This window comes from Pipistrellus hanaki (genome assembly GCF_964339955.1).
Source record: "Pipistrellus hanaki genome assembly, chromosome: 9".
Lineage (NCBI taxonomy): Eukaryota > Metazoa > Chordata > Mammalia > Chiroptera > Vespertilionidae > Pipistrellus > Pipistrellus hanaki.
Window position 1 is genome coordinate 74,445,479 of NC_140511.1, and position 24,758 is coordinate 74,470,236.

The 24,758-nt window shown below is 49.5% G+C and overlaps 1 protein-coding gene across 5 annotated transcripts in view; it reads right to left on the reverse strand.

The window, feature by feature from the left end:
* KIAA1549L (KIAA1549 like) overlaps nt 1-24,758 on the reverse strand; it is a 190,293-nt gene that overhangs the window by 63,018 nt on the left and 102,517 nt on the right. For 3 of the 5 annotated variants that reach the window (XM_084894514.1, XM_084894513.1, XM_084894515.1), the window contains exons 2-10: nt 23,769-24,113; nt 21,559-23,400; nt 20,571-21,188; nt 18,440-18,555; nt 15,089-15,308; nt 14,166-14,299; nt 8,157-8,319; nt 6,018-6,077; nt 851-1,002 (exon numbers count right to left, since the gene is read on the reverse strand). In XM_084894514.1, the coding sequence (XP_084750640.1) occupies nt 851-1,002; nt 6,018-6,077; nt 8,157-8,319; nt 14,166-14,299; nt 15,089-15,308; nt 18,440-18,555; nt 20,571-21,188; nt 21,559-23,400; nt 23,769-24,113 (3,650 nt within the window). The remainder of the gene's footprint in view (nt 1-850; nt 1,003-6,017; nt 6,078-8,156; nt 8,320-14,165; nt 14,300-15,088; nt 15,309-18,439; nt 18,556-20,570; nt 21,189-21,558; nt 23,401-23,768; nt 24,114-24,758) is intronic. The other 2 variants (XM_084894517.1, XM_084894516.1) reach the window with 1 other exon arrangement.

The window sequence follows — 24,758 nt, forward strand, 5'->3', positions numbered from 1 at the left end:
GGAGACCAGGGAGCTGAGGTATTTATACCCCAGCCCAAAGGTTAATTAATTCCCAGGCACTTCCAGCCGCCATAGTGTGGGCTACGTGGGTTCCTGCATCTCAAGAGCAATCTATAATAATAAAAGTGTAATATGCTAATTAGACCAGAGGTCCTTCCAGATGAAGGCAGGGCTGCAAGGGAAGCCAGTCTGGGTGCCAGAGAAAAGCCGGTGCCCACAGCTGGGGGAAGGCAGGCCTACTCTTGCACGAATTTCGTGCACTGAGCCTCTAGTCCTTCCGTAAAGGTTCAGAGGTGGCTGCTGGCACTGATAGAAATGGAAAAGGGATCTGGGCAGAGCACCAACAGCATCTGCTACGGTCCTTAGCCCAAATCCCTATGTGGCCATGTGTCCGTTATAATCCTGGAAGGCTCTGCTTTTCCAAATTGACTAGATAAGGATAACAGAACCGGCACCTGGAATGCCAATGGGTGTGCCTGCCCTTCACAGCAGTGGTGGTGAGAGGGCCTGGGAGTCCCGAGAGCTGGGACTTCATCCAGCCCACGGAGCAGGCTGCTGAGTAACCTGTGCCTGCTTCCTTACAACTTTCTGTGGAAGAAACATCTGTGTGCCTGCCAACAGTTCCAAAACCTCCTTTCCTTATCCTCTAGTAGTGAGAGCAGCTAACTCTCACCCGTCATTTTGATGTCATGACCCCTGACCTCACACCCTAAGAGCAGCGTTGATTAAATGGCTCAGTCGGTCTGCAGTGCCCCTGCTCCTCTGCACGTAGCATGATGACATAGCCTCAGGCAGCACATCCCCTCTCCCCCAGGTACGAGAGGACCCGGGAGGCTTCGCGAACACCCACCTGTACGGTGTAGCTTCCCAGGGTGGTGGCCCGTTTAAACCGCCGGCCTTGCTGCTGGGACATCATGAACAGCTGGGCCAGGCGCTGCTCCATGACCCGGGCGAAGCTCTGGTTGTGCAGACCCACCAGCGAATTGTCCACGCCCTGCAGCACTGCGGGGAGGGGCAGAAGGCAGTAGTCACTCAGCGGACAGGCTCCCTGCTGACTCAGAACCACAACCGCCTCCTTCGCTGCCCCAGCCACAAGGCACCCCATGTGAGGGCTTGGCCATCCTGACCTCACTTTGCTCTCAACCACAGCCCCAGGAGGTGGGAATCGCTATCCACGTGTTATAGATGCTGGAAGGTTAAGTGACTTGTCCAGGTCACAGCTAGTGACTAGAAAAGTGAGCGTCCCAACCCAAACAAAGCCCAGACTCTTTCCTCCGTGGGCTGAGACGCGTCTAACGCTGCTGAAGTAAATCCAAACCTTATTGAAGATTACGTGTTGTTAGAGTCCATACGGGAATCCGGCCTAGATACAGGTCTGGCTAGCTGGATTTTCCGCTGGTTCCCACTCAGAAAAGCTCAGGCTCCGGGCTACCCTTATTTTATTTTTCCTCCTCAACAGCTTTGCTGAGGAAGCTATGCTCCGTCCTGCAAATCGGGCCGTTACAACCTGGCATACCGCCCTTTTCCATGTTCTCATCTCTCCCTCCTCTTGGCCACTTTGAGAGCCACCCCAAAGCTGCCCCGGGCCCCTTGGGTACTCTTCCATCTGAGGGCAGGACAGTGGGACAGGAAGAGCGAGCTCTTGCCAGTGTGAGACTTTCAGCAAGCAGCTGGCCCTGTCTGCGTCCGAGTCCTCCTCTGTAGAAAGGGCAGAAGTCCACATCACAGCAACTATATTCCCAAAGAGATCTACGGCTGAAATGAGACCAGATGTATAAGGGAGCTTAGCACAGTGCTCAGTGCATGGAAGGCACACGAAACTCCTCTTCCCATTGTCCTCCACGCTGAGCTTCATCTACTCCATGGCACCTGCAATCAACAGGTAAGGCATGGAATTCCAGGCCGTGGCTTGGGCTGGGGGAAGGATTTTGATGAACACCAGGGTGAGGACTGCAGTGGTCACTGACTGTGGGAGTGACTGATGGTCTTTTGCTGTCAGGTCCCCAAATCTAGGCTTTCCTCCAAGTCCCTTGAGAAGCACACTTCATCCCAAACACACAAACACTGCCTTCACACACAGCCATCCTTGAAATAAAAAAATGCTAAAAAACAATCCTCATCTTAAAGAAACCAAAACGTACGTGGGTTGGGGAGTTTGTCCTACCACAGTACAGCTAAAGACCATTAATGCCAGCCATCTACTGGGATACGGACACAGCTTGGTTATAAAGAATGTGCCCTTATGATAGCATTCTGCTCAGGGCCAGAGCAAGCAACGGGCACTGAGCTACAGAGAATTATTTTTAACTGATGGAGAGAGAAGTAAAATCCACGGCTGAGTCTCAGAAATTACTTCCCTGAGGCCATAAATACCGAATAATCCCCATGGAGGGCATAAAGCCGCTCTCTTTCTAGGGCCCTTGGGAGGAACTCGCAGCTCAGCTGTCAGCGGGATTCCTGCCGACAACGAGAAAACGCTCAGGTGCCGTTCCCACTGGGGCAGGCCCCACAGAGGCCCCTGGGAATCCCTCCTGACATAGCCTACCCCGGGCCCCAGACAGGAGAGCCCTGCTCTTGCTCATTCAGAGCTGCCCCTCTAGTAAAATCTCATAATCAACTGCTGAAGGGTTACTTCTAAGTTGGCCTTTCCTGACCAATGGGAAGAGTAGGAGAGAGGACATAGGACACAGAGAACTTCATCATGGGTTATTACTTTGTGAGAATCCCAGTGACATTGAAGAAAGAGATAGCCAGGAGATGAAAAAGCTCCAGAAGTAATAGCAGTGACGATGGTACAACGCTGTGAATATATTTAATGCCACTGAATTGTTGAATGGCCAAAACGGAAATGTTCATGTTGTGTGTATTTTGCCACAATTTTAAAAGTTGGGGGTCGGTGGTGGGGGAGGTGTTCCAGCGAAGTGAGGAGGTTGAGGGAACCTCCCACAGGGTGACATGGAATCAGCACCTGGACAGCTCCAATGTGCCTCCTTGTTCTATGCGTAGAGACTGTGTCCTCAGGCGGCAGCTGGGCCGGAAAGTCCCAATGATCAGACCTGGTTCAGTTTCCTGCATTCGATCTGAACTGTTTTATTGGTGGTTGAATCCCTCACATTCAGAGCCAAAAGAACCTGAAAGTTCATCTCCTGATTTCTGATTCTAAGGGAGAGAGTGGGACGCACACAGGGTCTGGGTGACTGGCTCAAGGACACACTCAGTTTGTATGTAGCAGAGTTGAGGCCAGAAGGAACCCTGCGCTGGCTGGGTCTGGAGCATTTTGCCCCTGGTGGGTGAAATAGAGACAGACTTCAAACCTGAGCTGGGCTCTCACCTGTCAGGCAGCAATATTAAGTCTGTACCTCTCCATTCTGCTGGACTGCAAGACACAAGGACAGCAGAGTAGCTCCTGGGCTCTCCATAAGGGTGGGCTGACCACAGGAGTCACCCTCAGCCAATGACTTTCCACCAAAAAGAGACCCGCACTGGGGGAGGGGGGAGACGTATGCAGTGTGCAAATATGTAAGTTCAGTGGGCATACAGAGGAAAACATGGCAGGGTTTTATACTACAAACTAAATAAAGGAAAGTTGCTCCAGGTTACCGATGGGCAGTAGGGAGGGTGCCCGTGATGGCTGTCTGGGAGTGAACAGCAGAGTGGTTGGTTATTCAGGGGGCTGTGGGTTTGAACAGGATGAACAAAGCTCTCTCCATCTCTCTGTTCCCAATCTCCTACCCCTTCTGTAACTAATGGTGAAAGGTTTGTGGTGGCTGCCCGTGGCATGAGGAAGAGCCAAAGCAAAGGAAGATTGTTCTGAGCTGGTTTCGGTCCCCTCCCACCAAGCACTAACTGCCCCAACTGCCCCAAAAACACAGTGATGGAAGCCACTGTTTCTTCTGATCACCAACAGCCACAGCAGCAACAAGAAATGAAGGTTAGCCAAAACCGGTTTGGCTCAGAGGACAGAGCATTAGCCTGCGGATTGAGGGGTCCCAGGTTCGATTCCAGTCGAGGGCATGTACCCAGTGGGGGGGGGGGACGGGGAGAGGAGCATAGGAGGCAGCTGATCGATGTTTCTCATTGATGTTTCTAGCTCTCTATCCCTCTCCCTTCTTCTCTGTAAAAAAATCAATAAAATATATTTTTAAAAAGAAAGAAAAGAAAGAAAGGAAGGAAGAAAGAAAGGAAGAAAGAAAGGAAGGAAGGAAGGAAGAAAGAAATGAGGGTTACGGAGGTGAGGGTACAGGCGTCAGGCCCCAAGAAGATCCTGAAAACAAGACCATGTGTGGAGTTTCTTATTAAGGTGAAGTCACTACAGTAGAGGCACGGGCACACAAGGGCAGGCTGAAACAGGGGGTCATCTCAGACATCCGGTGTTCGAGAGTGGATGTGCTTCCATTCAATGTAAACCTTCACGTTAACAGAAGAGGGAAAAACCTCTGCACATGAAAAAGCAGCATTTCTGGTGGATTAAAAAAATGGTTTTGTGAATGTTACATAACCTGCTGGTTTGGAAAATGTGTTAGCACTGTCTCTCTCTTGGGCATACACTCTGGGGAGGTTTATTTTTTTTAATTTTTTAAACACATTTCTTTAATTTGTCTTAGCAGGTTAAAAAAAAAAAAATCTCTGCATATCCATGGCTCCGCAGGAGAGAAAGAAAAGCAATTTTCTGCAATTTAGGAGAGGTCTTGAGCAGGCCCCCTCGCAAGGGTGTGCTCCTGTGCCCGTGTGTAGGCAGTGGCCCGTCTCGCCTGCGCAGCGTGGGAGGGAGAAACGAGAAGGGAGGAAGTGGGGAGGGAGGAAGCGGGTTTTAGATGGGCTTGCTCGCCCAGGCACATCTTCCAGGATTTACGGGACCTCCCTTCCTCCTTGCTGTGGGCTGGACTGCTTCCTCCCAAAATTCAGGTGCCGAAGTCCTAACCCCCATTCCCTCAGAAGGCGACTGTACGTGGAGGCAGATCTTTTAAAGAGGGAACTGAGGTAAAATGAGATCATAGAAGTGGACCCTAATCCACTATGACTGTGTCCTTATAAGAAGAGAAAATTAGGACACAGACACACACAGAGGGAAGCCAAAAAGAGAGGCCACAAGAGAAATCAACCCTGCTTGTACCTCAATCTTGGACTTCCAGCCTCTAGAATCGTTGAAGCCCCACCCACCCCAGTCCGGGGGACCTTCCATGGCAGCCCTCGGAGGCCACTACCTCCCCTCCTGGCCCTTCCCTTTATGGCTGGCCTGTCCACGTTTCCTCCTAGAAACACCTGCCTTCTCTCTTTGCTGCCAATCCTTGCTTCTTGGCTTTTCAGAACTACTGTCGGGATTTTGAAAAACAAGAACTGTTTTTGCTGTTTCGTAAAGCTCAGCTGGGAAATGTCAAGGGGAAAAAAAGAAAATGCCACCCAAACACCCTTCTACTTCCACCCGCCCTCCCCGTCAGGACACGCCCGGGCTCCACAGGACTGGTGTGGGCGTGGGCCTCGTGCCCGGGGGGGAGCGGGGAGTGCGTGTTGGCATTCCTGACTCCCACTGGCATTCTGTGGGGCGGTGCAGAAAGGCCTCCAGTCTGGACACAGACAACCATTCACACAGACACGCCCTGCACGTCCGCAGGTAAATGCTGTTCCTCCCGAGCGGTCCACTTTCTGCAAAGAGGGGGCCACTCGCTGGGCCTTGCAGCTTGCTATTTTGAATGGCTTATCTAATGTTCATCTTCAGGGTGGTGTGTGTGTGTGTGTGTGTGTGTGTGTGAGAGAGAGAGAGAGAGAGAGAGAGAGAGAGAGTTTTCTTGTTTCAGCTTGCTCCACCCACTCCTGGTTCTGTGAAAGTAACTCCCTGACTCATAGGACAGGACCAAAAAAAGGATGCCAATCCTATCACCGAGTAACATGCAGTTTTAATTTTTTAAGGTTTTTCTTTTTCTTTTTGACATGCAGTTTAAAACACACACACACAACAACAACAACAACAACAACCAACCAACCAACCTGGTAGACTGAAAGGGGAAATAAGAGATTACCTGTAATTACCCAGTAGTCTCTGGTTGTCTCCGATATGTCAAGGTTGGGATATTCCAGCGCTAGAACAAGTAAGAAACACATCAAATCACTTTCACGAGTTTTATATGTAAACATTGTTAAGGGACACGGACGTAGGTGACAAAATATGAAGCAGCTGAGTCCTGCTCTATCATCCTGAGGAGCTCTATGCCATGCAGGCCCGAACTGCCTTGCTGTTCAGAAAGCGAAAACGCTCAGCTAAGAGCTCCCTTTCTGACGAAGAGTTTCTGCTCTTTCAGTTTTTCCATCAAAATCTCTTAAGTGGAACCCGTCCTAACTGTTGCTTTCTCTTGTAAAATACCAAACCGGCACTACCATTTTCAGAAATTTTTCTCTCTCGAATGTATTTTTCCAATGTCAAGGACGAAGTTTAGCAGCCCAGTGCTCATTAACAAACATCTTTTGACAGGTGCAGTGACCATCAGCGTTCACACATGTGAAGGGCTTAGCACAGCACTGGCACACAGTAAGTGCCCAGCAAACCTTAGCTGTTGTGATTATCAAAATATCAAGATGAAAGAAAGTAAATTCTTCACTTGCTGCTAGGTGACATGATACTTTCCTTTATGATACCACCTTTTGCATTAAGCCCAGTTATATTTGCTCACTGCGAGGAAATTCGCAAAAGCTTGCTATTAAACAAACGTCCAAAAAAATTTTGGAATGCCTATCTTGTGCTAACACATAGCCACACACATCATCTCCCTTGTTTACCTATCGAAAGCAACCACAGAAGAACAGAAAGGATTTTGCTAATCCTATATAATAAAAGCCTAATATGCTAAATGTCCAGTTGTCCATTCAACCAGTCAAAGTGTAGTATGCTAATGATATGCTAAAGTCACTCAACCGCTCACTATGATGTGCACTGACCACCAGGGGGCAGACGGTTGACCAGTTGACCAGTCACTATGATGTGCACTGATCACTAGGGGTTAGACGCTCTGAACGGTAGGTTAGCTTGCTGCTGGGGCCCACCTGGCAGATGGGGACTGAATGAGCAAGAGGGGCTGGACATGCCCTGGAGCCCTCCCGGCCAACCTCCTGTGTCCCTCCCCAGCCTCAACTGTGCACTGGTGGGGTCCCTCAACCTGGCCTGCACCCTCTCACAATCTGGGACCCCTTCAGGGGATTTCGGAGAGCAGGGGATTTCGGGCCACAGTTTCGGCTCAATCCTGCATTCCATGCTGAGGGATCCCACTGGTACACAAATTGGTGCACCGGGTGGGCCTCTAGTATCTATAACAATAGAAGCAGAATATGCTAATTAGACTGGACATCCTTCCAGATGAAGCCGGCGTTGCACCCAGCGGAAGGAAGGCCTACTCTTCACAAATTTTGTGCATCGGGCCTCTAGCGTGATTTATAAAAAGCTTGCTCAGTGGACCTTGGGAAAGGATCAATTGTTACATTTAAGAGCACAAATCTTTACTTCCTTTGGGCACCAAGTAAGTGTCTGGAGACAGAATGTAGGCTGTATGGTCTTCAAAGCCTGTGCCTGCTGCATGGCTGCATGTAACTGAGGCATTAATGGAAGACGAGCCACAAGGCTATGGGGACTTCTTCAAGGGAAGCCACGATGCTGATGGCAAATTAGCTGCACTGATATCTGTAGCCAGGCCAAGGCCCAAAGCCCCCGGGACATCTGCTGATGGTAGGAGTGGGGGAAATTACAGCAATCCGTATCGCCACGAGGGCAAGCGCCCTACCAGGTGGGCTTATAACCTCAGAGGCAGACGACGTGGGCTCAAATTCCACGCCTGACCAGCCGTGTAAGTGTGGACGCTCCACTAAACTTAACAAACTTTAGTTTTCTTACCTGCAAAAGGGTGCTAATAATTTTGCACCGGCCTCAGAGGCCGGTTGCAAGGAGTAAACGAGAGAAGAGACATGCGAAGAGCAAAGGCACCTAGCCAGTGCTTGTTTCCTTAATGTGCAATAATAAATTTGTCATCAGTGCCATCTCCGTGTTATCACCTAGTCCAGCTGTCTCACGGCAGAAGACTTCGTGTGCAGCCTGGCACCATGGGTGTTTGCCAAATGGAGAAAGGCCCCCCGGGGACACGGGCAGGGTCCCCGCGTGCCGGGGACGTACTCACGTTCAGCAATGGAGAGCGGCGGGTAGGTGAGGTAGAACCCCACCAGCTCGGCCGAGAGCTGGCGGAGGAGGCTGCTGGCCATGGTGCCATTGAGGAAGGAGCTCCGGTTGGCCACCGCGTACACCAAGGTGACCGTCTGGGAGGCGTTGGACGTGCTCACGATCTGAATGGACATGGGAGGAAAGGGGAGGGAGACATGCCTAATCAGATGGGGGTCTGTTTCAGGGAGGCCGTGGGAGAAGACGTTTCTGAGGAAAATTGAGGGGAGGACTGAAAGGGAAGTGGGGGAAGAGCGAGGAAGAGACAAGAATAACAACGGTGGTCACTCACTGATGGTGGGCTCCGTGCCAGGCATCGTGCGAAGGGCACCTTATCCCATCTAACCCTCGCCGCCACCCCAGGAGGTGCATCCAATTAGGATTCCCTTTGGCAGAGGGGGAAACTGAGGCCCGGAAGGACCAGGGGGCTTGCCCAAGGTCACACAGCTAAGAAGTGACAGAGCCAGGATTCACACCTAGGCAGTCTTTGAGGTTCTAACCCCTGGTGTGTATTTTCCCCAGGGGCTAGACGGTCTCAGATTGCTCCTACAGCACGGATATGTTCCATTTAAGGAGGACTCACGAGCTCAGATAGAAAAAAAGCTCAAATCAAATTTGGGGGGCCGGTGGGGATTTTCAAGTTGGAAGGACAGGGAATGTATAAGTCCAGTAACAAATAGTGATTAGAAACAAATTCAGATACATCAATAGCTTCTTTAGAGAGTGATTATGGTTTCTTGCGGCCTATGAGTTCAATATAGGACATGTAAATATAAGCATGAGATGGTGTGTTTTTCTTCTCTCCTTTTGTCCAAGTCGGATTTTTCGTTACTGGAAAACGAGGTTTTCTGGGTCAGGGTACGGACAAAAATATCCCACAGATGAGATTTGAAAAGCAGATGCAGTAGGAAGTCATTCCACTTCGGGGGGCAGCATCTGTCTGCTCCTTCCTCCTCCCCACCCACGTGCCACCCCCTCTTGTCCTGTTCAGCATCCCCGGAAGCAGACCCTTTGTGCACCAGACCACCCCAGGGGGCTCCTTTGCCCTCTGGCTTTAGCTAGAGGGAGGTCAGTAGGTTGAAATGTCTCCAAAAGGTTGCAGGTTCAATTCCCAGTCAGGGCACATATGGGAGGTAACCAATCGATGTTTCTCTCACATCAATGCTTTTCTCTCTTCCTCTCTCTCAAAAAATAAATTTTAAAAAACATTTTAAAAAACATATCCTTTTTTTTTTTTTTTTTTTTTTTTTTTTTTTAAGGGAGATCAGAAGGATGTGGAGAGAGGGAGAGTGAGATCAGAGTATTGGTGTTGGGGACTCCCTCCCTGTGGGGTCAAAGCTCCCGAGAGGCAGCTCGGGCCTCTGGCTTCCTGTAACTGCTCCTTTCCCTGCCCCCTGAGTCCCAATTGTTCCTGTTTCGGGTACTGCACCGTCCCCGTGGTTTCCCCAGTGCCTGTCAGGCTTCTGGGAAGAGTCACTTCTATTGAATTTCCTCAAATTGTCTTCATTTGAGTGCCCTTCCTTCCGGCCAGGGGCTGGCAGCTCTCCTTCTTTCCCAGACCCTGTGTGCTGACATTCATATGCCTGCAACTTTCCTGTAAACCCTACTTTGAAGAAGGTGGTCAAGAATACCTTCTTCTCGTTATTTTCCCCATGCACGGAAGTTCCTTTTAAATTATCTTATATGGTCACAGAGTATATAATATTGTCCCATGACTAATGATCTAGGGCAGTGGTCGGCAAACTCATTAGTCAAAAGAGCCAAATATCAACAGGACAACGATTGACATTTCTTTTGAGAGCCACATTTTTAAAACTTGAACTTCTAACGCCACTTCTTCAAAATAGACTCGCCCAGGCCGTGGTATTTTGTGGAAGAGCCACACTCAAGGGGCCAAAGAGCCGCATGTGGCTCTCGAGTTGCAGTTTGCCAACCACGGACCTAGGGAGTCAACATTGCTGGTCAGCTCTTACAACTGTCCTCTCTGCAAGTATTTTTGGAATGTGGTTTTAGCCACAGGTATGCATGCCTCACTCTCAACTTACCAAAAAAGGAAGGCACTTCCTTCTGAACAATTCAAAAGACCTCTCTGTACTGTCACCCATAAAAGTTACCACTAAAATAACTTTACAGCCTTTATCTCCAACATTTATCTCTAAGTGAACATTTTATTTTCTGCTTTTCAACAAAACCCACTGGGTCCCAAACAGCCTGCAGTAAGGGTGCCTCTGTGCACATGGTACTTGACCAGGTAATTATGATACCGTTACAATAAGCTGTTCATTAGTAACAGGAAAGACGGAAAAAGGAAGTTAGAAAATATAGGCATCCCATTTATGCAAGGTTGCCAGAAAGCTGCAGTTAACATTCTCCAAGTCTATCCCCTGCAGATCACTGAGGGAGGGACTGGGCAATAGACACACGCCCAGTAAGGTCTGGGTGACTTGGAAGGCGCTTACCTGTCAGTCACACCTGGGAACAAGCCAGTGGCTGGAACAGGTATGGCCACTGGCAAGCTGGAGATTTGCTACTTAAGCTCCTGAACAAAGGGACCCCCCTCTCTTGCTGCTCACACCTGACTCCTGGCTTGCAGGGACTCCCACACCTTGCATTCACCCACGTGGCTCACGGCCACGTGGGACCCGCACAATAGACTGACGGACTGAATCTGGCCTCATGCTCCCTCAGATCCCCCCTCCACCATGGAATGAAAACTCTGGACACTGGCTTTGCTTTTAGCGCTACAAAAGCTCCAGCTGCTCCAGTTTCAGGACTGAGATAAGGGACATGAAACTTTATACAACCTGAGGAGTGTAACTCCACGAAAATAAGCCTTTTACCACATTTATATCTTCACGGGGGGTGGGGAGGGGACCTCCGGAAATACTCAACCAGCAGCACCCCAAGAATCCAAATCCCACCGCGATGGAGGAATCCCATGTGTATAATCATCTAATATTCTTACCTTTTTAAGCTAAGAATATTTTTATGGGAGTCTAACTGACCTATAACATTATATCCGTTTCATACATTTCTATTGTGGTAACACACATACATTTTACCACGTTAACCATTGTAAGTGTACAGTGTGGTGGCGTTAAGTACATGTACATCGTTGTGCAGCCACCACCAGCAGCCATCCATCGAACAACCACCTCCCATTTCTTCTTCTCACCAGCCCCTAGCAACCACCATTCTACTTTCTGTCTCTATTAATTTGAAAAAATGTAATACCTTCTATAAATGGAGTCATACACTGCTTGTCCTTTTTGTGTCTGACTTATTTCACTTAGCACACTGTCCTCAAGGTTCATGCATGTCATAGCATGTGTCAGAATTAAGTTCCTTTCTTAGGAGGAACAGCATTCGGTCGTATCGATACACCGCATTTATTTGTCCATTCATCTGTGGGTGGACACTTGGGATGCTTCTACCTTCTGGCTGTTGTGAATAATGCTGCTACGAACATGGGATATACAAATATCTGTTCAAGTCCCTGCTTTCAATTACGTTGGTTATATATCCAGCAGTAGAATTGCTGGGTCATACGGTGATTCTATGTTTAATTTTTTTGAGGAACTGCCAGACAGTTTTCCACGGTAGCCGAGCCATTTGACATGCCAGGTGGTGGGCTCGATTCCCAGATAGGAGGGGGCAGGAGGCAGCTGATCAATGATGCTTCTCTCATCAATGTTTCTATCTCTCTATCCCTCTCCCTTCTTCTTGCACTAAAAATCAATAAAAAACATATTTTTTTAAAAAAAGCTGTTGATAAACAGCCCTAGCTGGTTTGGTTTAGTGGATAGAGTCTATCCACTAAACCAAACCAGTAGGGCTGTACCAAAAATTCTTAATTGAATCAACTGTTATCTACCCTCTAATATCAACGCTATACAAGTAAAAAAAATAATTGTAAGTCATCTTTTCAATAACTTTCTAAACAAACAAATTAAATATTTATGTAGTCTTATTCCACAGAGAATCCAAAGTGCTTCACAAATTATATTTAATACAATGAAATGGAAAGTTGTAATTATAAAACCAGGTTCTGGAAAAACAGATTAAAGACAATCCCAGGGGAATGGCTGTCATTCAGCTATCTCTGCATGACACAGGGGCTGAGAGGGCTACTAAACCCAGGCAACAGCCTTGTCTCTGGGCTTCCTGGCGGCCAAGGCAAAAAGAGAAATGGGGTTCACCCAGTTAACCATTCATTCCTAGAGTTATTAAGGAGGAACTATGTAATGCTTTCGACAATAAAGATTTTTTAAAAAGAGTTATTTCCTAGCCAGCATGGCTCAGTGGTTGAGCATCTACCTATGAACCAGGAGGTCAGGGTTTCATTCCTGGTCAGGACACATGCCCAGGTCATGGGCTTGATTCCAAGAAGGGAGGGGGCAGGAGACAGCTGATCATATGCTTCTCTCTCATCAATGTTTCTATCACTCTATCCCTCTCCCTTCTTCTCATTCTAAAAATCAATAAAAACATATATTTTTAAAAAGCTGTTGATAATCTTAAGGGCATCTAAAAACTATTTAGATACAATTTTCAAATTGCTTGTTGTAATCTTTTCCAAGAAAGGTCTCTTACTTGCTAAAGCCAAGGACCACTTTCTTATTTCGGTGTCCCTCCCAGTGCCTGATGAATAGCAGGTGCTCACTACATCTGTGCTTCTGAATACAGCATGTTCTAGCTATGAAGTTCTAGCTAAGATTCTACCTATGAAGTTCCAAGTGCCATCAGAAACAAAAGCTCTCCCACCAAAGAGCTGAGTCATAGTCCTGACATAAATCTTAAGTCTGTGACACATTCTTAGATTTTAGTCTAAAATAAACCAAATCATAATGAGACACTTCCACTTTTGATTGATCTAGAAAAGGAAAGCTTCTCATTCAAATTCAATTGAATGCTTTCTACATCATATTGGCTTTGCTGATAATTCACTTATGCTAAATGTCAATTTCAAAACCACTGAGTTTCATTGCAAAGGCTTTTAGTTTAGAGACATTGGCTAGTTCAGTTAATTAGAGAAATTTGGTGGCTGGATAAATACCATTAAGAAGCATCTGTCTTTAGTGGGATGGTATCTACACAACTGAAAAAAAAAAAAAAAAAAAAAAAAAAGGTCTAAGAAAGGCTTCTGATAGCATAGCTACTGAAAATCCAGGAAATTGAAATACAGTAAACCAGGAGTGGGATTTTCCTGGAAAATAATCCATGTGTTTGTAAAAGTTTCACCAAGGGCCCCATTTCTATTTTGCACTGATGCCAGTGTAGCCAGTGTGGGCTTTGGCTCAAGTCTTTGTTCTATTTTGTACCAACTATGTGATCTTCTGGAAGTTTCTCACCTTTCTCTCAGTTTCCTCCTCTGAAATAATAATGATAAACCTCAGAAGGAAGTTTTAAGTATTATGTAGCAAAATATTCATTAAATACTTAGCACAGTCCTGGCACATAGAATATATAGGTGTGTGTGTGTGTGTGTGTGTGTGTGTGTGTGTGTGATGTAAGGTGACTGTTCATGTGGATATTTGGAAAATATCCACATAAACAGTCAATGAAAATCACAGAATAGGCACATCTTAGTGAGTTAGCTATTTAAAAATGATTCATTTTCTAGGAGACAGTTGACATATCTTACATAGTATATTCTCGTTCAATTTTTAAAAATAATAAATGTATTGGAAAGGCCTGAGGCATCTTCACGTGGGAAAATAAACATAAAATCCCAAACCACAGCAGGTAAAGAGCGACACAGCACCCGTATTACAGACAGCCTCATCAGTGCGGGATGGACTGGACTCAGGGGCCCCAGAGCGGCACTGTGTCCTGCCTACATCACACGCCCAAGTGCAAAGTACCATTCACCCCACGAAGCTTTGAAATGGGGGACCACGCCACCTCTTGCCAATGTCTATCTGCGTTATGACTGGTCTCTGTCAACCACCGGCTCCAGCGCCCTCCTCACCTGAATCGTCAGGTTGCTCTGGGCGCTCAGCACCTTCCTCTCGGCGTCCTGGAAGGCCTTCTGCAGCCTCTGCTCCATGGTCTGAGCAAACCTGCAGGACTGGATGTTGTCTGACGGGCTCACAAACTGAAGCACTGGAACGAGAGTAATAAATCCACACTCGGGCTCAGTAGCAGTCCTAATATAAAACCACCATGTTTACATCAGAGCAATCAGGCGAGGGAGGGAGACAAGGTCTGGCTGTAGTTTTACTAGGAGGAATGGCTCTTAGCATGATTGATAACCTGGAAGAATTAAAAGTGTGATGAGACCAGAGATCCCTTGGAATGCAAAGGGCTTCTGTGATTCCATTTGATTGGAATATGTAGACGTCTGCTCCACGATGCTTAAAAAGAATAACCTAAGGCATCCAAATGCCTTCTGCTTCTTTGGAGGGGGGAATAATCAAGTAGCCTGCATGGTTGAGTTGATGAAGTCTTTCCATCCCAATGGTTTCTCTATCTATGCTTGTGGTTTGGAATCAGCAGGAAGCTTGGAAGAAAGATCCCAAGGCCTAAGCTCAGAGATTCTAATTCAGTGGCATCTGCCATGTGTTGCTCCAGAGCATAGCTTTTATGGCTACTTGCTTTTATCAGTACCCATAATGCAGAGGGGGGGAAAAAATAAAAACGACAGTCCTTGGTGCACAAAAGTACCAATTGTATACAGCAGGACGAAAGGCTCTTCTGAAGAAGTATTTCTAATAAATCCAGGAAAAATGTAAGTTGATGTGCAAGGCACTTGGACATTGGATTAGAATGCCCTTTGGGGAAGGAACAAGAGATGACAGAGTAGCTAACAATGGAGTTTTTTTTAATGGGTGTCTTCCTGGCACTGCCCCTGACCCCAGAAAGGAGAGAATCCTTTTGTCCTGAGCAACTTGCCTGTTTTCAGCTGGAAGTAGCCTGCAGGCTGGGGGTGCCACGGGGAGGCGAGGGCCGCCACGGACTGCAGGCTCGGGGTATGCTGCTTCAGGTCCGCAGTGAGGTTGCTGACCCCGTAAACACCCAGCATCTCGGTCACCACTGTAGGCAAGTACACCAGCCTCCCTTTGGTAGCGTAATAACCAACGGTGACGTTATGAGAATGTTCCAGAATCTCCACCTGCAAAACAAAGGGACCCACAGAGCTCAGTATGTGTTTCCACTTGAAGTTCTTGGGGTTTCCCAGGACCATTTAGCATGGCTGGGGAAGAGGATGTTCTCGTTCAACAAATATTCTAACAGCCCTATTAAGCAGACGATGACTGGCAAGTCTCAAAATATCAGAATACAACAAAATACAAACTATGTTGAACCTACATGGAACAGAATTAAATCTGCGTGTGTTTTTTTATCCCTTCAATGCCTCAGGATAATCCCTTGAGCACTAATTATCTCCCAAGATGGCGGGCAAAACAGATTTCTAGGGAATGGCATGCTAAAAAAAATAGCTTTGTTATATATCTCATCATTGATGGAAATTAAGAGGCAGAAGTGAGAAATCAAGTGAAGGTACCTTCAGGACAGGAGTCAAACAGTATATGAGGTGACTTCCTCTCTCTAGAAGCTGAAAGAAGAATGGTTTAGACGTCACCCATTCTTGACATGTAATTGGTTCAAGACTGAGGCGGGGGTGGGCCATAAAGAGTTTCTCTTACAGCTGAGTTCTAGGAGATAGGATCATCTGAGCTCTACTTAACCCAACTGGAAGGTTTTGAGGCTTTAGACTTTATTATTTGTTTTTGCTTTTTGACTTGGGTTTTATATTAACAAGTCAGGGTGTGGTGTGTGTGTGTGTGTGTGTGTGTGTGTGTGTGTGTGTGTGTTATTTTCTTTATTGATTAAAATATTACATATGTGTCCTTATCCCTCCATTCTTTCCCCACTACTCCTTACTCATGCCCTCACCCCCTGTTGTCTGGGTCCATTGGTTAGGCTTATATGGGTGCATACAAGTCCTTTGGTTGATCTCTTCCCCTTACCACCCCCCTCCCCTACCTTCCCTCTAAGGTTTGTCAGTCTGATCGATGCTTCTCTGTCTCTGGATCTGTTTTTATTCATCAGTTTATGCTGTTTATTATAAGTCAGGGTGTTTTAACCACCCACTTTTCCCCCTTATTGTGGCATCTCCATTAGTAGTGTCACATGCATTTGCCAAAGAGATCAAGTAAACTGGTTTTGCAACAGGCTGGCTATGCCTTTGGCTCCTCCTCACTTAGCTTCCAAAGGTGGTGTTCCAGATAGCGGCTTTAGGTGGCCGATGGCTGCCAGAGGGGAGGGGAGGCTGGGGCTGGGTGGAAGAGTTAAGGGGTTAAGAAGCATACATTGGTAGCTACAAAACAGTCACGGGGATGTGAAGAACAGCATAGGAAATACAGTCAATGATTTGTAATAACTACATATGGTGCCAAGCTGGTACTGGAATATCGGAGGATGACTTTGAGAAATATATGATTATCTAACCACTGTGCTGTACACCTGGCACTAATACAAAGTAATATTGAATGTAAACTGTCACTGGAAAATAAAAATAATTTTTAAAGGTGGCTTTAGGTGGAACCATGGTTGGAGCATGGACACAGCAGTAAGGGTAAGGGATGCCAGAGAGAAAGTGACTCTTGCCCCCGTCCTTCTCGTTACCCCAAGGACCAAGTCTCAGTTTGGGGATTACTTACTTTTAATGCCATTCTGATACGTACAATCACATTTTTGCCAACCATGTCTAGCTTGAATTTAACAAGCTGCTTCCGTTACTCTCACTTTTATGATTCCCTTTTCTTAGGGACTTCCATTTGTGGTGGTAATATCAAACATCCTTTCAAAAGATATGTATTGAAGTTCTTAAAAATGAGCCAATTAAAAAAAAAAATACGTCCTGTCACAGCAGTCTGTGATGAGATGCAGAAAAGGCAAAAACTATGAAGGTCGTTTGCAAAATAGAGAAGTTTAGTGGAACCTGCATCAGGCAACCAATAGAAACATTCACATTTTTCACTCTTTTTTTTTCTAAAATATATTTTATTGATTTTTTACAGAGAGGAGGGGAGAGAGATAGAGAGCCAGAAACGTCGATGAGAGAGAAACATCGACCAGCTGCCTCCTGCACACCCCCTATCGGGGATGTGCCCGCAACAATATACATGCCCCTGACCGGAATCGAACCTGGGACCCTTCAGTCCGCAGACGCTCCACCACTGAGCCAAACCGGTTTTGGCGCACTCTCTTTTTTTTAAATATATCTTTATTGACTTCAGAGAGGAATGGAGAGGGAGAGAGGGATAGACACATCAATGATGAGAGAGAGTCATTGATCGCTGCCTCCTGCACTCCCCACACTGGGTTTCAAGCCCACAACCCAGGCATGTGCCCTGACCAGGAATTGAATCATGACCTCCTGGTTCACAGGTGGATGCTCAACCACTGAGCCACGCTGGCTGGGCCACGTTTTCCACGTTCAAATAAGGTTTCCGCTGCGGAAACCACAGATGCCTCACATGGAATGTTTTTCTTTCTTTCAAAATTACATAAAAGAGACTGCCAACGGCCAGCAAATCACGTGCCAAACATTACCCCCAGGCCTTGGGGTGGCAGTGGGCGAGGGGCCACCAAGCCAACTGCAGCTGCAGAACAAAACATCAAAGGAAGAGGCTAGAGCCACCGTTTCAAGTGTTGAAAAGGGAGGCCCACCAACTGCCAATTGCACTGACTGCTTTAAAACTTGGAATCAAACCAAGAGCGTGTAACTCGAGGCTTCCATCACAGCGAGCAGTGGTTAAATAGTACTTGGCATCAGAGCGTTTGGAGGGGGGGAAAAAAGTGTTTACTTCGCCGTCTGCTGCTGGCAATTTGAGCAAAGTTGGCCGCAATTACAAGTCAGAGTAATTTTTAAATGTCCCGAATTAATCATTAACTATTTACAATGGCAGGGAAGATAAAGGCAGAAGTAATGGATGATTTCTGGAGAATTACACGAACAATCACTAAACACTGTTCCCAGACAATGGAATAATAGGACCATTTAAAACAGTACCCAGGCTTTAAGAAAAATCTGGACAGAAGGCAATTAGTCTCAATCTTCCACCTCAAGGTTTGACCTTTTTCTCCAACAACAACACATGAACTATTTGCAAGAAAAAAAAAAAAAAGAAAGAAAAAAAGATACTACATGGCTATGGTACCCGACGGGGAAGGAAAATGATCTGAGTCTAGTCTGGTCCCCAGAGGATTAGACAGGTGACAAAGCAAGGGGCTTACGTGAGCCGAGACGTCGTTCTGGCGGAAAGCCTTGCGCAGTGCCTGCGTGAGCCCTTTGGCTATGCTGAGCTTCAAGGTTTCACTGCTCTGTGCTCTCCTCTGCGTCAGCAAGAGAACTGTGGGACAAAACCGGAGGATGGTCATCGGGGGAAGGCAGCAGACATCCCCATACAGGAGCCCTCCTCCCCTCCCCAGCCTACACCTCCCACAAGCTTTGAGCGAAGCTGGGGAGTGCAGGTCCGATGCGGGCAGGGCTGGGGTGGCAGCTCTGTGGGGCCCCACTCAAGTCCCAAGGAAAGAAGGTCCTCGCCAGCCATTTGTGCGGAGAGACAGCCATCATGCCCAGGGGCACCTCATTTCAGACCAAGGCTGCTCCTGACTTGGAAAGGTGGGGCTCAGCCTGACCCGTGCTCAGTGGGTCTGCATGCAACGGAGTTCCCTCAACAGCATTCCCAAGAGCTGACTTAGGGGCAGGCGCTGGGCCAGGTGCTGCAGCCTGAACCAGGAAGGCAGGCCCCGCAAGAGCGATGGAGACGGGGTTGGAGACGAGGATGAAAATGGACTGGCAGGTGCTATTTGAAGGGAAGCCTAGGGTGCTATTGGAGGCCCTAGTCCAGCTCTGATTTGGGCAAGGGCATGGGGACCTGAGAAGGTTTCCTGATGCTTCTGCTGAGTCCTGAAGGATAATGGGAGTGAGCTTGGCAGGATGGGGGGGAACCCACTCCCACACACTCCTGCCCACTCCCAGTGGAGGGAAGACCAAGTGCAAAGACACAGGGGAGAAGAGTGAGCCATTTCAGTGTATGTGTTTAGGCTTGGTCCTGAGGGCAACGGGACGTGAAGGGTTTTGAATGAAGGCACGCATTTTATTTAGAAGGTTCCTTTAACTGCAGACTGGAGAACAGGTTGGTGCGAGGAGGGGAATGGAGTCTGGAGGCAGAGAGATAAATTTGGTCATTGATTGCAGACATTTACGTGAGAGATCGTGACAATGTGAACTAGGGAAGTGGCAGCTGTGGTGGAGAGAGAGGGCATCCCAGGAGACCTGAGAGGAACTGGTGCTTTTCAGGGTGTGGCTAGGGAGCCAGGGGTTGATGAAGATGAGAGGGGGGAGAATGTTCCAGACTTCTGCATCCAGGTGGTTGAGGTTGTCACTCAGAGAAGGAGGCATAGATTTAGTGAGCAAGGGGGAGGGGAAGTGGGAAACCAGATGGTATAATTTCTTGAGATATAGGAAGAGAAACTGTACCTAGTTTCACAATTTCCCGCCGTAAAATCGGATAGGTCTCAAGAAATAATTTCATTTAGTTCCATGTGGGGTGAAGAGGAAGGTGGGATGCAGGCATTCAACACCGGCATGCTCTTTCAAGCACTAGGTCTGGTGCTTTCTGTAGCAAACACCACCACACCATGAAAAGGACCCTGTGCCTTCTCGGTCTGTGCTGCTGCCACTGAGAGGCGGAGGCTGAAGAGAGAGCATCCACCCCCCACCCCACCCCCCCCACACACACACATTCTCAGGGCCTCCTTCTTAACATCCAAAGAAATCCCAGGTGCCCACCCAGGGCACCAGAGCTGTATTTGAAGCACCTGCTGATGGAGAAAACCCATGGCACAGAGCCTTTCTGAATTCCGTGGCACCTTCCCAAGTTGTATGGTTACAAACACATCATGCATGCATGTGACACGTCACTGCCAGCAAAACCTGTGCTTCCTCAGGCCCCTGACCGAACCGGTTTCCGAGGGCCTCTGGTTTTAGGACTGATCCCCAGTCTAGATGGTGCCATGGAATGCTTGTCTTACCCTCCGTCACTGGATAAAGATCAGGGGCTCTCAACCCTGGCACTACTGACATTCTGGGCTGCTGGATTGTTCTTTGTCATCAACCATCCTGTGCATTGTAGGATGTTTAGCAGCACCCCTCGTCTCGGCCTCACCAGATGCCAAAGCATCCTTCCTACGCTTCAAAACCCCCACACATCTCCAGGTGGGCAAATGTCCCCGGGGAGGGGGAGCTAAACTGCCCCCGGTGAGAACCGCCGACATCAAAGAAATCTACTAATTCTGATGCATCTCTGAAGCCATCATGTGCTCGCTGCTTCCCGGTAAACCCAGGAGAGTGGAGTCTCACCTGTCTTCACCAGGAGTTTACTGGACATGTGACACTCCAGGTTGGATGCCATTTTGCCGGTTGTGACCATAGCCATGGACACGGCGGGAAGGGCGGCGTTTGGGTTTTCTGCCAGCAGAGGTGGCAGCCAGGTAGCCCTTACGGGTGCGGTGACGGAGGTCAAGGCCGCCGTGATGGCCAGCGAGCGTGTGGTGGACGCCCTGGGCGGGTCTGGGTGGGTGGGGGTTGGGGGGCTCGTGTGCATGGCTTGTGGTTTCCTGGGGAGGTGTGTGGTGGACAACAGGCCGGAGGCGGTGCCCGTGTTCCCTTGCATGGCTGTGTGAGTGCTCGTGGTGTGTGCTGATTTTGCAAACATGTAGGCTGGCGTGAACGAGAAGGCCGGGTGGCCCACCCCGGGTGTCGCCTTCGGGCCAGACGCCGTGTTGTTGGTGGCATGTCTGGCGAGAGCAGTGGTCAAACTGCTCTTGACGAATCCCGAGGCCAATGCCGAAGGGCTGCTGCCGGCGCCCTTGGCCACCAGGGCTGCAGACAGGGCGGGCGGGCTTGGTTTCCTCAGGAGCAAGGTGGATGCTGCTGCGGAGGCTGTTGGTCCTGCCTTGGACGACACTGCGAAGCCCACTGCAAAGAGAGAGAAAGCAGAGTTTGTCACTGGCCCACAGTGCACACGTCAAGTGTGGTGACGCATGGATGTCACCGATGGGTTTGCTGGGATGAAAAGTCGCTGTGGTCTGGAATATAGGCCACATAGCTTAGGCTCATTACGTCAAGTAAGCACAATGAGAATGCCAGTTACAGCAAAGCTATGGTCGGTAATAAGGACACGTAAGTTCCTAATACTTTCAAAAACACCACATCAGCAGAGGGTCAAGGACACGACTCTTTGGGGCTGCTGAGTCTCTCATCAGCGTGGAAGGGCGTGTCTGCTCCCGAGCAGAGCTGGGCATCTGTGTTGAGCTTGAAGATGTTTTGGCCACAGGAGCAGTCATACCTGTTTTCTGGGTACCAGGAAGCAAACTTCCTGCAATAGTGGCTGCACCTGTCCATTCTTTGGGGCGCTGAGAAGGCGGGAGCACTCTGGATGGGGTCCCGAGGGAGGCCCTGGTTGAAAGAGGAGATTCAGCAGTAGAGCGATGTCTCGGGATACTCTGAAACGGTGTGGAAGCATGTACCACAGGAGCTGGGTAGAAGTTGCTGGAAATGTGGGAACTTGTATCCGTTCCGTCTGAAAGCATCTCCTGCAAGCCAGCTGCGGAAGGCAGACTTGGAGAGGGTAGCAGAAGAGGCCATGTTGGATGGACAGGCTGCTGTCCATGGGGATGAGTCTTGACTTGTTGACTTGAGGGTGGAAAATCTTCAACTTTGGTTGTTTGGAAGTCTCTGGAATGGTTGTTATTACTTGTAGACGAGACAGCTGTACAGTTTCCAACCATGGTCACGTCTGACCGTTGGATGGGCTGGTTGGTGCCTGATTCAAGGACTGAATCTGGAAGGCTAACACCTTCTGCAGTTGCTCCATGCCCAGCAGTGTCTTTGAGATCGCGGGGGTCTATTGTATTAACAGCTGGAGCTAAAACACCGGGGGCAGGAGAGGGAGCTGAGTGAGGTCTCCAACTTGTGGAGTTAATTGTGTGCCCGTTTATAGCATCCTTTGTCTGCTGCAGCAAGCCAGATAGTGTTGGTTCTGTGGAAAGGGGTCCAGTTTCTGCAGAAAGGGAACTCCAGAGCGCATCTGTGACCGCTGGCGCTTGCGTGCTTCCCATTGTTGAGAAATCATAGACCTTGGTGGAGGAGAGAAGGGCTGCCACCTGTTTGGAAGTTGAAACTGGCAGCTCTGCAGGCCCCGTCGCAGCTGTGTCCGTCCCTGGCTTGCTGCTGGAAAGGCCCGGAGACGGGGGAACAGCTTGGGGGGCTGGTGTGGACGGGAGGGAACGTGGCGGGAATTCTGAAGCAAGGTCTGCTCTTGGTGTTGTGGGGACGGTGGATGAAGCAGGATCAGCACTGAAAGCAGAGGCGACTCCACTTAGAGTGCGAAGACTCGGAACCTCTTTACTTAGGAGGGTCTGCAGAGCAAGTGTCACATTTGCCTTTTCGTGTTTTCGCGGGACGGCTGTCACGCCGTCTTCTTTCTGCAGCGGCAATGTCCAAGGGTTGGTGAGGAGGTCAGGAAATGTGCTGGAGAGGGGGAAGTCGGTAGCTGCAGTAGGAGGGGGTCCATGGCGGCCCTCTCCCCGAGGAGTTGGCATGCGGGGCTGGGTGGGTGGAGGGGCATGGTTCCGTGGCGGCTGCGGGACAGCGGGAAAGTCTGCCTCTGCGCCCTCTGAGGGTGATGCAGAAAGGACGGCTTGTCCTCGGCTGGCGGGAGCGGGAGGCAGAGGAGAAGGCACCAGAGAGGAAGAAGTGTGTTCTGCTGAACGGACGGGCCCTTCAGAATCCCCTGGAGCTGCTGACAGGTGCAGTGGGTCAGCGGAGTCCTTTGCAGCGGTGGCGGCTAGCATCCTGCCGGTCACCTCCACCCGCCCTGACTCCGCAGTCTGGAAAAGTGAGGGCACAGGCCCGCTCCTCAGAGCTGGCAGAGACACCCCATGGTGCACTGCGTCAGCCGCCTCCGCTGTGACTGGCTGGGCGGATGCAGGCCTTGATGGCGCTTCCAAGCTTGACCAGGAGGGAGGTCCACGGGGCAGGTGAAGGCTTCCAAGGGCTAGGGGAGGGGGAGACCGATGGGCCGGTTCTGGCCCAGACCTCAGAAACTCTGGTGTGGGGGAGCCTGCGGCGTGAGGATCCTCCGTGGGGGGCAGCTCCGAACGCTGCTCTGCTGAAGGTCCAGAGAAACCTAGACGGGGGACGCTTGTTAAATCCTGGGCATTTGGGGGTGGGTGTGGTTCATCTCATCAGTAGGTGGGCTTAGGGGATCAGCCACGCTCTGGCTTTGGGGGCAGTCAGTTGGAGCTGTTTGGGGGACCAAAGGCGCTGTGGTAGGCGGCCCGGCCGGCTTAGGAAAGATGATGGGATGAGGTGAGGCGGGAGCCAATGAAGGGGATGGAGATGGAGGGAGGAGCGGGAGGATGTCTGACCTCAGAGGGTGTCGATCTGAGATGGAAGGAGTCCCTCCCCACCCTGGCTGAGATGGGAGGACAGGGCTCAAGGACGTCCCCCGGGGGACAGTGGGCAATGCGGGGAGCATGCTAGTGTGAGGCACACCTGACACACCGGCGGCTTCTCTTCCCCCCTGCGGTCTCGGCTGGACCGGCCACTCGGTGGGATCCCCGGAAGGCTCGAGGGAGGCGCTCTGTCCGCTTCCTTGGTGAGGGGCAGGAGAGAGGTCCCCGTGGGCCCTCGGCCTGCGGAGCGTCTTGGGAGGAGGCGTTCGGGTGAGCTGCGGCACGCTGGCGTTGTCAGGGGTCGGGCCCAGCACATCCGTGGTTCTGTCCACTGCCGAGGAAGACGGGGCGTCTGAGAAAGGCCATGTTGGTGAGATCGGGGACAATTTCCCAGGAGGAAAAGACTCTGGGTCTGGGGTGACGGTGATCTGCAGGTTGTCTGTTCCTGTGAAATAAAACACCAAGCGGTCAGACGTCAGACAGCAAGTGCCTGCGGTGGCAGGTCCCGAAGAGAAGGCGAGGGCAGGGAGGCGCTGCTCAGACCTCTTCCACCCGGGCACCCACCGAGGTGAGGACACTGTAAACACCCAAACAACGCATTCTGTCACAAGAAACATGCAAATGCTGCAGCTGACCTACAGGGCAGGAATGGGGACACGCACACTTTAATCTCAGCTTCGTTGGGCCAGGTTTAAACAAAACCACAGCCCTCAGAGCTTCAGGAAAGTGGTAAGTCAATCCCATGAGACCATCACACCATGATCTGCACGAGTATGCACACACGGGTGAAGTATCAAGCTCTTCCCTTGCTTACCAAGTTCGCATCGAGTCCTACGAAAGCTAAACTTATCCCTGAACTTACAGGCAGGAAACAGATCATTCACACGGTAAAACATGAAGAGTTTTCAAAAGTGCTTGGCCAGGTTGGGTGCAGTCTGGCATGAACAACTGACCAACATGGTGAGAGTGGCTTCCCCAGGCTCCCAGGTCTCAGAGCCCCATGTAAACACCACGATTCATAATGATAGATTGGTCCTGTGGTCGGCAAACTCATTAGTCAACAGAGCCAAATATCAACAGTACAACGACT